The sequence below is a fragment of the Anabas testudineus genome, chromosome 13, assembly GCF_900324465.2.
Source record: "Anabas testudineus chromosome 13, fAnaTes1.2, whole genome shotgun sequence".
Lineage (NCBI taxonomy): Eukaryota > Metazoa > Chordata > Actinopteri > Anabantiformes > Anabantidae > Anabas > Anabas testudineus.
The window spans coordinates 9,377,108-9,391,403 of NC_046622.1; the positions used below are offsets into that span (position 1 = coordinate 9,377,108).

Consider the following 14,296-nt stretch of genomic DNA (forward strand, 5'->3'; position numbering starts at 1 on the left):
CATATAACCAACCCTTTCTTCTTTCAGTATGCTAAAGAAATATATTTTGGACAATACACTTATTTGCTTAGATTAAAATACAATAGCCCTCTTATGTCTTCATGGCCAGTAGACAGTTCGTGTCTCTGTTTATCTCATAGCACACTTAAAATGACGTAACAGCTAGTCTGTAAACAAACAACATATACAGTAATGTGCCACATTTGTGACACATAGAGGTGTTGTGGGCAGATTTGGACAGGATTTGGACGTATTTCACATCTACGTTATAGTTAGCGTCATATTGAGATGCACAAGAATATTAATTTTCTCACCTACCTTCTGGAAACAAAGCTAATAAATCAATTTCCCAGAGGATGATCACTGGCAAACTGCAGGGCTGATCACTGGTACAGTGCTATAACTAAGTGTATCAATCTTTTTGTTGCAGCTTTGCAGGCACAATATACAATCACTTAGCTAAAGCTTTATTAGTTTTACTTTTTGACACTACACATGCTTATTTATTTTGAGTGGAATGGATTTCGAAACACCCTGTCTTTTACAGATGCAGGTCCATTAGGAGCACCTCAGTAATGAATACGAAATTAAGAATTGGTTTATTTCTTTGCTATTAGGTTTATTATTCTATTCAGCAAGATGGGAAACAAGATCAGAGACAGCATATAAAGGAATGTTTGCTGATCACCTTTTTCGCTGTTGCGACCCCCTCAATGAAATTATTGAATCAAATCTAAGAGTAGAAGATTATTGTTTTGCAAATCGATGATGAAAGCTGGGTTTTTCTCTGGTGGCTATTTGCAGCTGAATTAAGGGCTTCATGGCCCCGAAAAAATGAGTCTGCAGCTGTCTGTTAAATGACAGAGAGCTAAAAGATGAAAAATGTTCTCTGTGAGCTCTATGTCCAAAATGAGCTTTTCACAGGTCATCTTACTCTGTTACTGCAGAGCTCAATCCCCTTGTCTCTGTCTTATTTTCTGTCCCACCCTCCCCTCACCCCTTCCCTCCATCTCTGCCTGTATTTTTTGCCTCTTCCTCTGTTGATGTCACTTTCTTCTGTGTCATTTTCTCTCCCCTGCCCGTCACATTCCCTCTCCCTTTCTTTCTTCAAGTGTCTTCTCCCTACTTTCCCTTTTGTGTATCTCCTTCTTAGCCTCCACTTCGGGTGCCACAGCTCTTCTCCAGCACGAGCCTCCAAACAGGCAAACAGTCATGCAGCTCTGCTATCACAATATAATGAGATTGGGAGCACCCAAATTGAAAGAAGCCATTTTCTACAGCTGTCAACTTATTATCGAAGGGGGACCGACTTATTCCAGTACCTCTAAAGGAAGCAGAGGAGAGTGGGAGGGAGGTGATGGAGGGATGGATGGAGAAGGGTTTGAAGTGAGAGGGGTGCTGAGGGAGAAGGTGGATGGGAAGCTCAGGGGTGAGCTGTTTTGCATTTTGAATGTTTTCCTTTTTTCTATCAGTCTCTCTCTCCGGTATTTCATTTGGTCACTTGTGCAGCCTTGAAGTCCAAACAGTTATTCCCCATGTTCCTCTTAATATTTTAAAAAGCATCCAGTAAGACCTTCTGGGTCTGCGAATGTATGTGACTGTCTGAGCACCTCTCACCATGTTTTTTTTTTCTCCTTCCTCATGACTATTTATTTGCAAACAGTAATGTAGTTATAATTGTATCTGGGGAAATGGCTGCCTTTCTGTTTTGGCCGGGCTTCTGTTAGAACAAACTGATTTTAAAATTCAAGCATTTAGGTGTCCGCACTGCAAATGGTGTCTCACTGGCTGTGTGGATCCAACCTGCCATTTTCTGGAGAGGCCTCTATCCTGCTCCATTCTTCATTCGCTTATTGTAAACTGCAAAGATGATCACTGGCACAGCACTAAAGCAAAGTGAAACGAGGTGAGGAAAAGTTCTGGTGACGCACTTCCAGCGCGGCCATAAAATACGCTAATGGTCATATGCGCTGCCAACTGCAGGAGCTGAGCTGTAAAGAAACATATTCTCTTCAACAGAAGGCGAACAGCTCATGCCCAATGTCACATTAATGGACCCGAGCGTAGCATGTCCCACATATTGACGCCCCGATCACATCCTTTAAATGTCACGCGTCCAACAATGGATTACAAGGTTGCAGAACTGGTTTAGGAGCTTTTTGAAGATGCCTTGCAAAAGCTGTCAGACCTCCCTAACATCTGCTGGGTCAGATGTTTGAATGTCCTTATTTCTAACCAGGACAGTCACAATAGAATCTTCCTCCTTGATTTTTTTTTTCATTTACCTTTACATTGCGAAAAGCCTGCTTTAATGTAATCTTCTTGTTTGAGTATCTTGTCAAATGATCAATCTTCCATTTATTCTGTTCAGAGATGTGTTATAGTGTGTTGCTGTGGAAGCCTTCAGTAATTTCCTCTGCCAATAATTTGGTTTGCTTTTTGTATCTTAATTAGAAAATATCCCAAAAAGTGTTTAACAAATTCGAGTGAAATTTGGCAAAAACCTTAGGCTTTGGGCCAAGAAGAAACTGGTTAGATTTTGGTGATAAAGCATCACTATGTGATCAATTTTTCTTTTTTAAAATAATGTTTTTGGCAAGTTATTTTTGTCTTGAATTCCTTGGCTTGAGATGAGTCACTCACCATGATTCTGAAATTCAAAGTTCTCGCAAAGCACACTGTCTGCACCTTGATGTGCGTGCATTTTCAAAATAAACAAAAAGGTTTGTTTTACTACCATAAATTGCCTTAAATTTTTTGTTTTCTCAATATTCTTTCTGTTCACTAAGTTTAATCAAAAGTGATTTTGCAAGTAAAAAAAAACAGTGGTAAAGTTAAGATTGACAGACTCCCTTCAATACTGTTGCTTGAGTGAGGACTGTTTGGTTTTAAAGATTACAAGTTTTAAAATGACAAATATCAGAAGATATGGAGCTAGAAAAAGGCAGACAGACAGAAGTGGGCTTCTCAGCTTCCTTTAGGCCCATCCTCTGATGGAAACAAGAGGAATACAATACAATCAACTTGTACTGCTTAGGTTCAAAGCCTTTATTAAAATTGTGAATCTCAAAATTTTCATTTAAAAAGGTGGAATAATCTGTTCAAGGTATATTATACCAAATTACGCAAAAATGCAGTTGCAATTATGTGCAATTAAAGTCAAATTTAAAATCCAGTGCATGCAAAATATCCTACAAAATGAGTCGGTTGGGCCTTTTAGAGGACGCACAAACCAAATCCAACAAATCTGTATCTGTTGTTGCATTGAACTGTTTTTGCAAGGGGTTTGTTGGCGCCATGCTGTAGCTGTATGTGTGTGTGCAACTGTAGTTTTGTGTGTCCTGTATCTACCGTCTGTGTAGCAGAGTGACCTTGATGTCTACACTCAGCAGGAGGACCCTAGAGAGGAGTGATTAACAGGAGAGACAAAGAGAAGAGAGAGAGAAGTGTGAAGAAAGATGAAAATAATAATAATAAAAAAACAAGTGTAGCAAGAGATGGGCAGAGTGTGAAAGTTACATGCAAAAAAAGGAAAAAAGACATAATTCAGAGAAAAGCGAAGGAGCACGAAAGAGAACGAAAGATGTAAAAGAATGAGAAGCCAAATGAACAGTAGGCGGGGTGTAGGAGTGACTCACCACACATGAATTGTTCTTCTTCTTCTTCTTCTTTTTCTTCCTACAGGCAATCTGGAGGTGCAGTCATCAAGAACAGGTAAGAGGGAAGATGAGAGATGTGAGAGAGGATGGGGGGGGGGGGGGGTATCACACTGAATGTTAATCAAACTTACACTTGTACAGGTGAGAAAATACAGCACATACATTGTCCTCACAGTAAAAAAAAAAAAGTGTTACTGCACACAGTGTGTAGTTGCCAGCTTATCTGCTGTGACCCAGGTTAATAGGAGCGTGCGTCTCCACGGCTCGCCGACATGAACACGCGCACACACACTCCACAGTCCACTTCCTGCCCTCTTTTGACTTACACACATGCACTAAAAAAGTGTAAACTTGCCCTACACCTGTCCATGAGAGTGCACTTGAAGCCCTTCCTTTTTTGACCCCAACACACACACATTTATAAACACACACACGAGCATGCTGTGAGTTTGGTTTTCCTGCTGATGTTAGACCGTCTCCCCTTCTTCACCTTCGACTCACACCCTCCCTCTCCCTTTTTCTCCTCACCTAGTCTTGGTGAGGAATTCTACAAGGAGGCCATTGAACACTGTCGCAGCTACAATGCCCGTTTGTGTGCTGAGCGGTCCATGCGTCTCCCCTTCCTGGACTCCCAGACTGGCGTGGCCCAGAGCAACTGCTACATCTGGATGGAGAAGAACCACCGTGGACCAGGTGTGTGTCTGTGTGTGTGTTAGTTATCTGAGCAGAATAAAGTGTCTGGTTGAAGCTCAAGGGGCACTCCAAAGCACTCGCCTTGTTGGTGTGTATGTTTGCCAGATCTTGTGCTACACAAATTATTCTCTCCAGTCATTTGTCCTGTGGCGTCCTTCCTTCCTCTGCTCTGCTTGTTTCTGTCTCTCTTTCCTTCCTCCCTCATTTCCTCCTCCACTTTTCCAGGACTCCTACGTTTCACACCTCAACTTTTTTTTTAAATTTTCCCCCAAAGGGTGTTTTCTCATTGCTTTCTCGTTCTCTGTAACATCAGTGTGTTTTGGCAGTGAATCAGACACCCCTGTAGGCAATGATACGCCGCTGGCACCAACTATTCCAGAGAGACGTACAGTGTTTGTGTGTATGTGTATGTGTGTGTGTGTGTGTGCGCAAGAATGTGTAGACATTTTCACTTTGTAGGCTTTGCCCGGTGTCTGCCAGTACAAGTCTTTTGTTTGTTGTTAAGTTGCATAGAATTGTACTGAATTAAACAGAGAATTGATTTGAATATTTTTAAGTAGTTGTAGTTGTACCACAACTAACAACCCTTTACATCACCACCATTTTACCTTCAGCCTTTGTCCAGAGTGAAATCTCAACAACCATTAGATGGACTTAGATACAAAAGATGTTGATGGTCCCTAGAGGTTGATCCTTACTTTTCCTATAGCAACACCTACATATGATATTAGAATATCACAGTGAAATGATAACACACCATGATCCACACCTCAGTGTAGCTCACTGATAAAGTTAAACACTGACGTTATTGATAGAAAAAAGACAACGTAGACATATTTTGCAGCTCCACCATATGAGACCTATTTATTTACAGTATGTAATTATCCATGCGTGCACCAGCTTTGTTCATACACGTTCTAAATAATGGTAATATAGCTTATATCATGTTATGTGTGTATTCATCTGGGTCTCAGGTCATGCTCCAGGTCAGTTGTACACATATCCCGCTCGCTGCTGGCGCAAGAAGAGACGGCTAAACATCCTGGAGGACCCGCGGCTTGTACCAATCGAGTTCAAGATTGGTAAGGGGGAATTGGGATGGTGCATTTTAAGAACTGACAACAATCTGTGGGATCCATATTGGTAAATTTTAGATGAATTATTAATGTTATTTTTACATATTTTTTCTTTATTTGTTTTTTCAGATCCCTTTTAGCCCAAAACTCTATATTAAAAATTAAAAATATCACTCTTTTTAGTTATTTTGTCTCTACAAGGGTCCTCTTGCAGACACACCAACCCTGATCCCTTGAGTATCTATTCAGCAAGCCTTCCATCACTATTTTGTACAAACATTCATTATCACTGAATCTATTATATTTAGTGTTTTTAAAACTTTAATGAATTCAAAATAAGTTCAGTGGAGTTGAACATTATTAATGGTATTATCTAAAACTCACAATCATTTGTGAATTTTTCCCTTTTAGTTATATTCTGTAGCAGGTGGGTCACATGAAGAGTAAACACATGCAACAAAAGAGTGGACACGTCCCACAAGCCATACAGTCACTCGTGATATTTCACACAAATTGCAGATGATCACTACAGGCTCTGTACACTGCAGAAGTCCTTGCGCTTTCATGAACCAGCCAAATTTTGTCTCCTCGGGGCACTGTCAGCGCAACTGAGCATGTCAGCATGAATGTGAGATCTCTGCTGTTTTCTGACTGTAATTGTCTCATTCCTCAGACTACGAGGCTTCGCTAAAGAAAGAGGGAGGCATCCCAGATGGTCCTGTGCTGGAGTCACTGCTCGCTGGGGAAACCCTGGACAAGAAGGTAGAAGCCAAGGAAGAAGAGCCAATGAGCGAGTGTCAGGTGAGACTTTATTTCTATTTCTTCCCTGTCATTTCATTTTGTTCTTCCTTATGATATCCCATCTATCATTTTTATCTCCCTATTATCCTACACACTCTTTGTCTGTGTTTTTCTTTGTCTATCTCAGAGGGTTTGTTTTTTGGTAGTGACATAGGCTCCTGTGGCTATAACAACTCTCTTCTGGCACTGTGTATGTGTGTGTGTGTGTGTGTGTGTGTGTGTGTTGGCTTGTGTGTGATTGCACTGTAGCCAGTCTTGTGTTTTACAAGTATTCCTGCTTGTCATTCCTCATGCTGCACTCAGTAGCTTCTGAGCAAAAACGTAATGCCCATCTGGCCGGAGTATTTCACCAGCTGGAGCTTGTTGCTCTTGAACTCAGATGGACAGCTAATCAATCAGTAGTTGAGTGAATGGCCCTCACAGTGGCCCCTTGAGAGCGAGAGTAGTATTTAGGGCCTGTAATCTTGAGCTTCTTCTAACGTCAGTCCTCACAAGAAGGCTTGGTATCAACACTCTGCCCTTGGTGTATCTTTTTTCAGATTAGATTAGTGATCAGATTAGTCAGAAATCATCTAACAACAAACACATTAAGATTTTTTTTATAGAGTTGCTATTTTCCTATACTTTTCATTCACTACGTCGACCTGTCTCTTTCCATATTTCACCCACAGAAGTTACTTGTTGGGGATTTTCCTCATGAACTGGAGGTGGACGAGATGGAGGAAGATGTCCCAAAGCGCAAGAACCGTACCAAAGCACGGGTAAAACAGCACTGATGTTTCATCTCTCTTTTTCCCCTGGTGATTTTATATTTAATTAATGAGCCAGGAAATAAATAGTTGGCCTCTCAGTGGGAAGGCAGGGAAGCCAAAGTCTGCAAAATTGACCCAGACCGAGCTCAGAGTCAAACTGGCGGTGAGCCTGATGTGAAGGTTCAGTGGCCTGTCCATCAGATGCAAAAACAGCGGTGTATTAGATGACAGCCTATAATATATTCTGATAAAAAACTAAATGAATTATACATGCACAAACACCGCAAACACATGTGTTTTTCACTTGTTATGTGAGTCCCCAATTTATCTTGGTGAAACCGCAGTAAGTGCATCTACATAAATAACACCCTTTTGTTATCCCGTGTCTGAGATTTTAGTTTTCACATATCATGTTTTACATAGTGAATATAAAGAGAACAGAGTCTGTAATGACACCGTCTGTAATGACACATCATCTGACAAGCCAGCAGTTATTGCTGCAAGTAAATGCAAACAGATCCAGAGATTGAAATCATGCTGTGATGACCTTTTTTACAACTTTGATTAGATCAGAGAGTTTTCCTCCCCTCACTTTTTTTTGGGCATCCTATGGGAAGATAATGAAGTGTTAACAATGAATTCTGAACAGCATCACACACACATACATGAACACACACTCACACACAGACCCCAGGGTTGCTAATTGGAGCTGTTGCTCCCCTGCTAGGTGTCATCAGCCCCCTCCTGCTGGAAGTGGGGCTTTACACTGAGAGCAGATGATTAGAATGTGTTTGTGTGTGTGAGTGTGTGTGTGTGTGTGTGTGTGTGTGTGTGTGTGTGTGTGTGTGTGTGTGTGTGTGTGAAGTTAAAACTTTTCATGTGCATCTTCCATGCATGTATGTGTGTGTTCACTGCAGGCTTATGGTGTTGGAGGCATGAGAAAGAGACAAGAGCCTCCTGCTATTGAAGACAGAGACAAGCCTTACGTCTGTGACAGTGAGCAACTTTTTATTCCTACTCTTTTGTTATTTCTTTTTAAACTTTCAGATAAAAATTGAATTCATGCTCTCCATATCTGTGTCCTAGTCTGTGGAAAGCGCTATAAGAACCGCCCAGGGCTGAGTTACCATTACACTCACACACACCTGGCAGATGAGGAGGGTGAAGAAGACTCAGAACGGCACACACTACCCTTCCAGCGCAAGAACAACCACAAGCGTGAGTGTGCTGTCTGAATATTAAACTTACTTAGAGTATTCTTGTAGTCTTCATCATCATCCATTATTTACTTCATGTGGACTGTGTTCATTGGCTGATTGTGGCTCCTCAGATATAGAGAAACTTGTACAGTAGGTCCATTAGTTTTAGTTTTAGAGTTGTTTCAACAGAATAATCAGCATATTATTAGTAACTATTGATTTTGCCAGAGTTCCTCTTCCAGTATTAAAGAATGTTATAGTAATGACTCAAATCCAAACTGTGCACTTGTGTAGATAACAAATAAGGTTTTTCCCCAAAGGAGTAATGGGTTTAGCTGATTTCTTCATCTACCATGATTCACTTTTTCAGACTCATGCAGTGACGCGGGCTTGAACTGTGTTTGTGGTACATAGAAGTTGGTTACTGCAAGTCATCTGACCTGCTTATCAACCCAACCCTTGACCTGAGCCAAGCAAAAGCCAGTTTTGGTGAACTGATATTTCAGTTATAGCTGGATATTGTAGTTCATGTAATGATTTTAAGCTGGTTGGATGGATGGAAGCATCGATGGACACAAAATGACTACAAAGGTGGAAAAAATGAGCAAATATCCCCAATATGTGACTCCAAGTCTATTGACAGTTGTATGTGACACATCAGTATTTGCATGGTTACCCTGAGGCTAACACGCCTAAGGGTAATTTCACTTTTTTTTTTACAATGTAGTACTTGTAGCATTTAACCTTTTACTGTCTGGGCTACCTTAGCCCAGGGCTGTATTGATGGTCTGAAATTGAGTTGGAATGCAGAATCAGCTGGAAACAAGCACAGTGATATTTGTCTTGATAACAATGCACAGGACTATTTACAAACAGTCAAATAACAAGTGATGGTGGTAGGTAGGCATGCTGTGTAATAAAATAGTGACTTATAGTGGCACAAAATCATCAACATTAATCTCAGATGTAAAGGTGAACACCGCTCCAGTGTTTGTATCAGTAATCAACTAGCTGAGTTAACGTTTGACAGTTTCAACAGCTCCTGCAAAGATAAATCAGCTAAATGAGAGGACGAACAACTATTCAATCAACACGCATCAGCTGTAAATAACTATCAGTGAAGAGGCATATGCCATATACTAGAATTTTTCAGCTCACATTATAATATATTTTAACATCTACTGTGTGCCATATTCAATTAACAGCACACGGTATTGCTGCAGCTATGAACTGCTTAATGAGTATCCATTAATGCTCTGGTCCAGACTATCATGAGGTACTTATAATGAAGAGTCACAGTACTGCTTCCAGCATTTCTTGCCATACACTACAGGCTTATGTCCACACTGTGGACGTAGAAAATCAGGGGAACAGATGTTTTGTCCTGAAGCAGTGTTAATCAGAACGAAAAACAAATTTTAAATAGCACTGCCTCTGTAGTCTGGGCTGATATATATAATAACAACTATAGATACAGTAATAACTGAAATTAGCCTTAGTTGCGATTAGTGCTGTACAGTACTTAAATACTATTGCCATTGTCATTGTCAGGATGTTCGCAGCATATTGTGTCATCACTGTGCATCTGTCATGGCTGTAGCCTCTTGTCTTGTTACTAAATCAAAATTTTTAGGGCTACAGTATACAGTACACAAGAAAAGTTTTCCCTACTTGTTTTCGAAAGCAATTATTTTGCATTGTATCAGTCATTTTGGGTGACTTCAGTCCACTGAGGTGTTCCAATAACCAGTACAATGAAATCCCTTTCCCTTCATGAAAATGCCTCGTCTCTAATACATATGAGCAATGTGCATTTACATTTTCTTTATATCAAATATCAGTGTGGATTTCAACTCATGCCGCATCATTCCCTGTGGTGCCTTTGACTTGTATTTAATCAGATCAACTGCGAGAAGTAAGTATGAGAGTTATATAGAGTATTGGCAGGCGTCCGGAAGCTGTAAAGGGGCCAAGTGTAAAACCTGGAGGGACTTTGGTTTGTACAGAAATTTAAACAGGGGAAAAAGATTATTCAAAGATCACCTCTGTAGTAAAAAGCATTGAATAGCATACATAACAGTAGTATGAATTAGGGCATCCCAAAGCTGCAGTTAGCAAAGGTGTGCAAAGGTTATTCTAAATGTAGTCATCTAAAAGAAAGTCATAAATACCAGAAAAATAAGAATAAGAATAAGATGAATATTTCGTTTTTCACAAACAAACTGTGAATCAGACCTCAAACGTTCACTACTGTCAGCTGAAGCATCCACACTAACCAAATTGCTTGGCGCCTTTGTTTCTTTGTGTTCACTCATTTTCGCCAACAAGGCCAGTTTTCCATCAGCGTGTGGTTTTTGTTGTTTGGTGTCGTCTTGTGTCTGCGTGTTTTGTTTGTTTTTGAACGCTTCAATAAAGGACAATAGTATGCATTTATCCTGCCGTAGACTGTGTTTGGGTCAGTAATCATCAGTAAAATCACTACAGTTGTTCATACTTATAAAAACCAAGAGAAATAACTGTGAGCGTTTGAAAAGGGAGTGCAGACAATTCACCCACTTTCTTTGTTCCTCCCAGTCTTAAAACAAGCAATTTGCTGAGAACAGAACACAGATAAATACACAAAAACACACATATCCGCATTATCTCTCTATGCTGCAGTACAACAATGTCCACACTAAAACTATGCTGCTTCTCAGTTAATTGGCAGTGTGTGTTTTTAAATTGGCCTGTCTGACAGAACAGACTGGCCCAGTATGTCTGTCTGTGTGTGTGTGTGTGTGTGTGTGTGTGTGTGTGTGTGTGTGTGTGTGTGTGTGTGTGTGGCCATGCTGCAGTCTTAGGTCTCTCCAGTGGAGGAGAGCAAGAGAGACAGCATTTGAATCGTTTAATATCCCCCATCACTCCCTCCCAAACAGTCAGTAATCACACACACACACACACACACACACACACACACACACACACACACACACACACACACATGCACACACCCTCAGAAAATGCAATCTTCTCTGCTGAAATGAAAAAGGAAGCTTAGCGTTTTTTCGTTGGTGTGTATGTGTGTGTGCGCGCCTACATGCACATGTACGCATGCATTTGCAAGGCTCAATGAGTCTGCACCGTACATATGTGTGTGTGTGTGTGTGTGTGTGTGTGTGCCATTACAGCTTTCCCCAATCTGCTGAGTATCATGGAGGAGAGTCCACCACCCTCCACCTTTCACTCTGCACCCTTCGGTATATTTCCACATATGTAATAATATTAATATGGCTCCCCCGAACGAGAGCAACCCTGCATGCATAATTCATAATATATTCTTGCTCCAAAAGCTGTCTAGACACTATAGTATGTATGCAGCATCCACAACACAAACTTAGCAAAAAAATAAACAAACTGTAAAAGTCTGTCTTTTCTGAACCTTATCCAGCCCCATTCGCTTTCCCTGTTTTTCCATCAGCGTGATAAATGACAGATTATTCCAGCAGGAGATGAGATTTTCCTTCCCTGTCTTTCCTCTTCTTCTGTTGCTGTGCTTCCTTGCTAACCCTCTTCTCCCTTCTCTGCTCTTCCTCCAGTTTTCTATTCTCTTCTGTCTTATTTTGCTTCATCCATCACCCAGCTTCCTTTAAATGTATGTCTTTGTTTTGCGTCACTCGCCCAGATCACCATCACCAAAATCAACCTCAGGTATCACACCTTCCCATATACTGTATCAGAATGCTAGCTGATATTGTGTTTACCCAAAATAAAGCAGCAGCATCAAAATTCATGAATGTGCCACATACTATTTTTTAACTCTTCATTTACTAACTTTTCCTCCAAATCGGAGTAGAACAGGTTGGAGGTGTAGATGGAGGGAGGGAGAGGGCTCATTTGGCATTGATGTGATGGCGGGAGGGATGGGGGAAGAAGAAGAGGAGGAGGCTGAGGAGAAGTGGATGAATAAGGGGGATGTTTACTTTAGAGGTCAGCCCTGCAGTGTCCACCTGAAAATTGGTTTTGTGGGTATGGAAAGAGAGAGAGAGAGAGAGAAAGAGAGATGAGAAGAGGAGGAGATAGGAGGAGGTGGATTAGAAAGAGTGCAAAATAGATAAATAGGTTGCAAGAAGGAAACAAACTGAGAGAAATGTCAACTGTGGATAAATGAGAGAAGTAAAAGAGAGACAGACAGACAGACAGACAGACAGGGAGAGAGAGACAAAGGCGGAGGTAGAAAGAGAAGGGGAGGGGGAGTTGTCATTAAATCCCCCCCTCTCAAATCTGAACAGAAATTCAGAGGCCACTTTATCTGGATGGACAGACGGTCCTACGGTGTGGAGCAGCAGGGACGCTCTGAACGTGTGTGTTTAAAAATGCACACAACACACACTTTTGTGCATTTCTTTTTGTGTTTGTGTCGGTCTGTGCTTCTGTGCAGAGTGGTGTGAATGTGCTGTATGGGCAATCATGCCCAACTTTGAGTGTGCATGTGTGTGTGTGTGTGTGTGTGTGTGTGTGTGTGTGTGTGTGTGTGTGTGTGTGTGTGTGTGACATGTAACTGAGTCTTTTGAAGGTCAGTGTCCCTCTGTTCAATTCACCATTGTGGGTTGTTGTTGTGTGTTTTTTTTTTTCCATCTCTGTTTTTTTTTTTTTTTTGCCTTGCATCTCAAAATGGCCTCCCTGTCCTCCTCTCTCCCACAGATGTACAGATGTATTGTGGCACTTATATTGTCAGTGCAGTCTTATAAGTAGTTAAGTATTTGCATTGAATGTTGATTCTGACTGTGATTTCTCAAGAAAACCTGCAGCATTGACTGCTGACATCCTGCTAAATAATCTCTCAAAATAAAGTAAAAGAAAAACAAAAGCAAATTTCAGGTTTTTTTCATGCTTAGCGCTTTCAAATTTAATATTTGAGATCAAATTTGAAGTATGAACAAAGACAAATCTTACCAAAATGTATAATGTTATGTAATATCATGTAATATAATGTACAATGAGTCATCTTTTATTACTTTCAATTTAGCTGCAGTGTTGTTTTCGCATAGATGCAATTGTATGGAACGTGGCATACAGTACATGTGCCAACAATTATTTTTTGTTTGCCTCTGTATCAACAGCATTGACCAGAAAACTGGCTTTGTGATTCACACAAATCTTGTAAATGCTTTATTGTATTTTCAGGCCAAGCATAATCTAAATAATAGCATATTGTCAGGTTTAATTTCCTGTTCTCTAGTGCAAAAACTGGTTGATTACTGTACACGTACAATATATAAATATATAGTAAAAATTTTCCATTTAGCACAACACATGTGGAAATAAAGAGCATGCAGTTCTTTCTGGATGTGTTCTGAACTTTTGCCGGCGTTCCTCCTCACCTTTTGATTGGTTGATTGTTGCCGCTGCTGCACGGCACGGGAAAGGAAGGGAGAAACGGCTGTTGCCTAGCAATTCGGTTGCCATAGATACCGCCAGGGCTCCCTCCTAAAGAGTACACTGTTATGTACATTGAAAAGAGAGAGAGATAGAGAGATGCTAAGGGAGGGAAAGAGGGATGGTGGAGAGGTATGAAGAGAATTGGAAAAGGAGAAGGGATGGCGGGAAGGAGGGAGGATGAGAGGAGAGGCACAGGATGACGAAGAAGAATGGAAGAAGTTGAAGTATCGGAGTGGCGAGAAGGAGCGGAGGGAGCACAGAGGAGTTCATTAAAAATAACATAAAGAATTGGAGGGGAGAGAGAAAACAGACAAAGAGAGAAGCAGAGCGAGAAGCAGAGAGTTATACAGACAGAAAAAACGAAAAAAAAAAATCTCTTCATGATTCATCATATAGATTCCCCCAGACAGTTGGAGTGGTGAAGGCAGGGTAATACTGGAGTCTGCTTCATTTGCTATTCTGTCTTAAGATGTGGTGCTGTGGCTTGCTGGCTGGTTGTTTTGTGGTTCCTCAGTTGTCTCGGCCATGTTAGGATAAAACCCCCACACTACCACAACCCTCCCCGACACCACCAGTGCTACCCAACACCCCCACGCTGCACCCCACACCAAGTCTTTTCTCCATCCCTTGTTGTCTGTTTTTCTGTCTGTGACAGTAATGTAACAGTAAAACACAGCGACAAGAAGGAGAAGTAAGAA

General features: G+C 40.9%; 1 protein-coding gene across 1 annotated transcript in view; it reads left to right on the forward strand.

Moving 5' to 3' along the window:
* The window catches only part of dpf1 (D4, zinc and double PHD fingers family 1), a 33,256-nt gene that overhangs the window by 7,518 nt on the left and 11,442 nt on the right, over positions 1-14,296 (forward strand). The window contains 7 exon segments of the mRNA XM_026376758.1: positions 3,685-3,714; positions 4,192-4,352; positions 5,327-5,434; positions 6,102-6,229; positions 6,901-6,990; positions 7,899-7,977; positions 8,068-8,199. Coding sequence (XP_026232543.1) covers positions 3,685-3,714; positions 4,192-4,352; positions 5,327-5,434; positions 6,102-6,229; positions 6,901-6,990; positions 7,899-7,977; positions 8,068-8,199 — 728 coding nt within the window.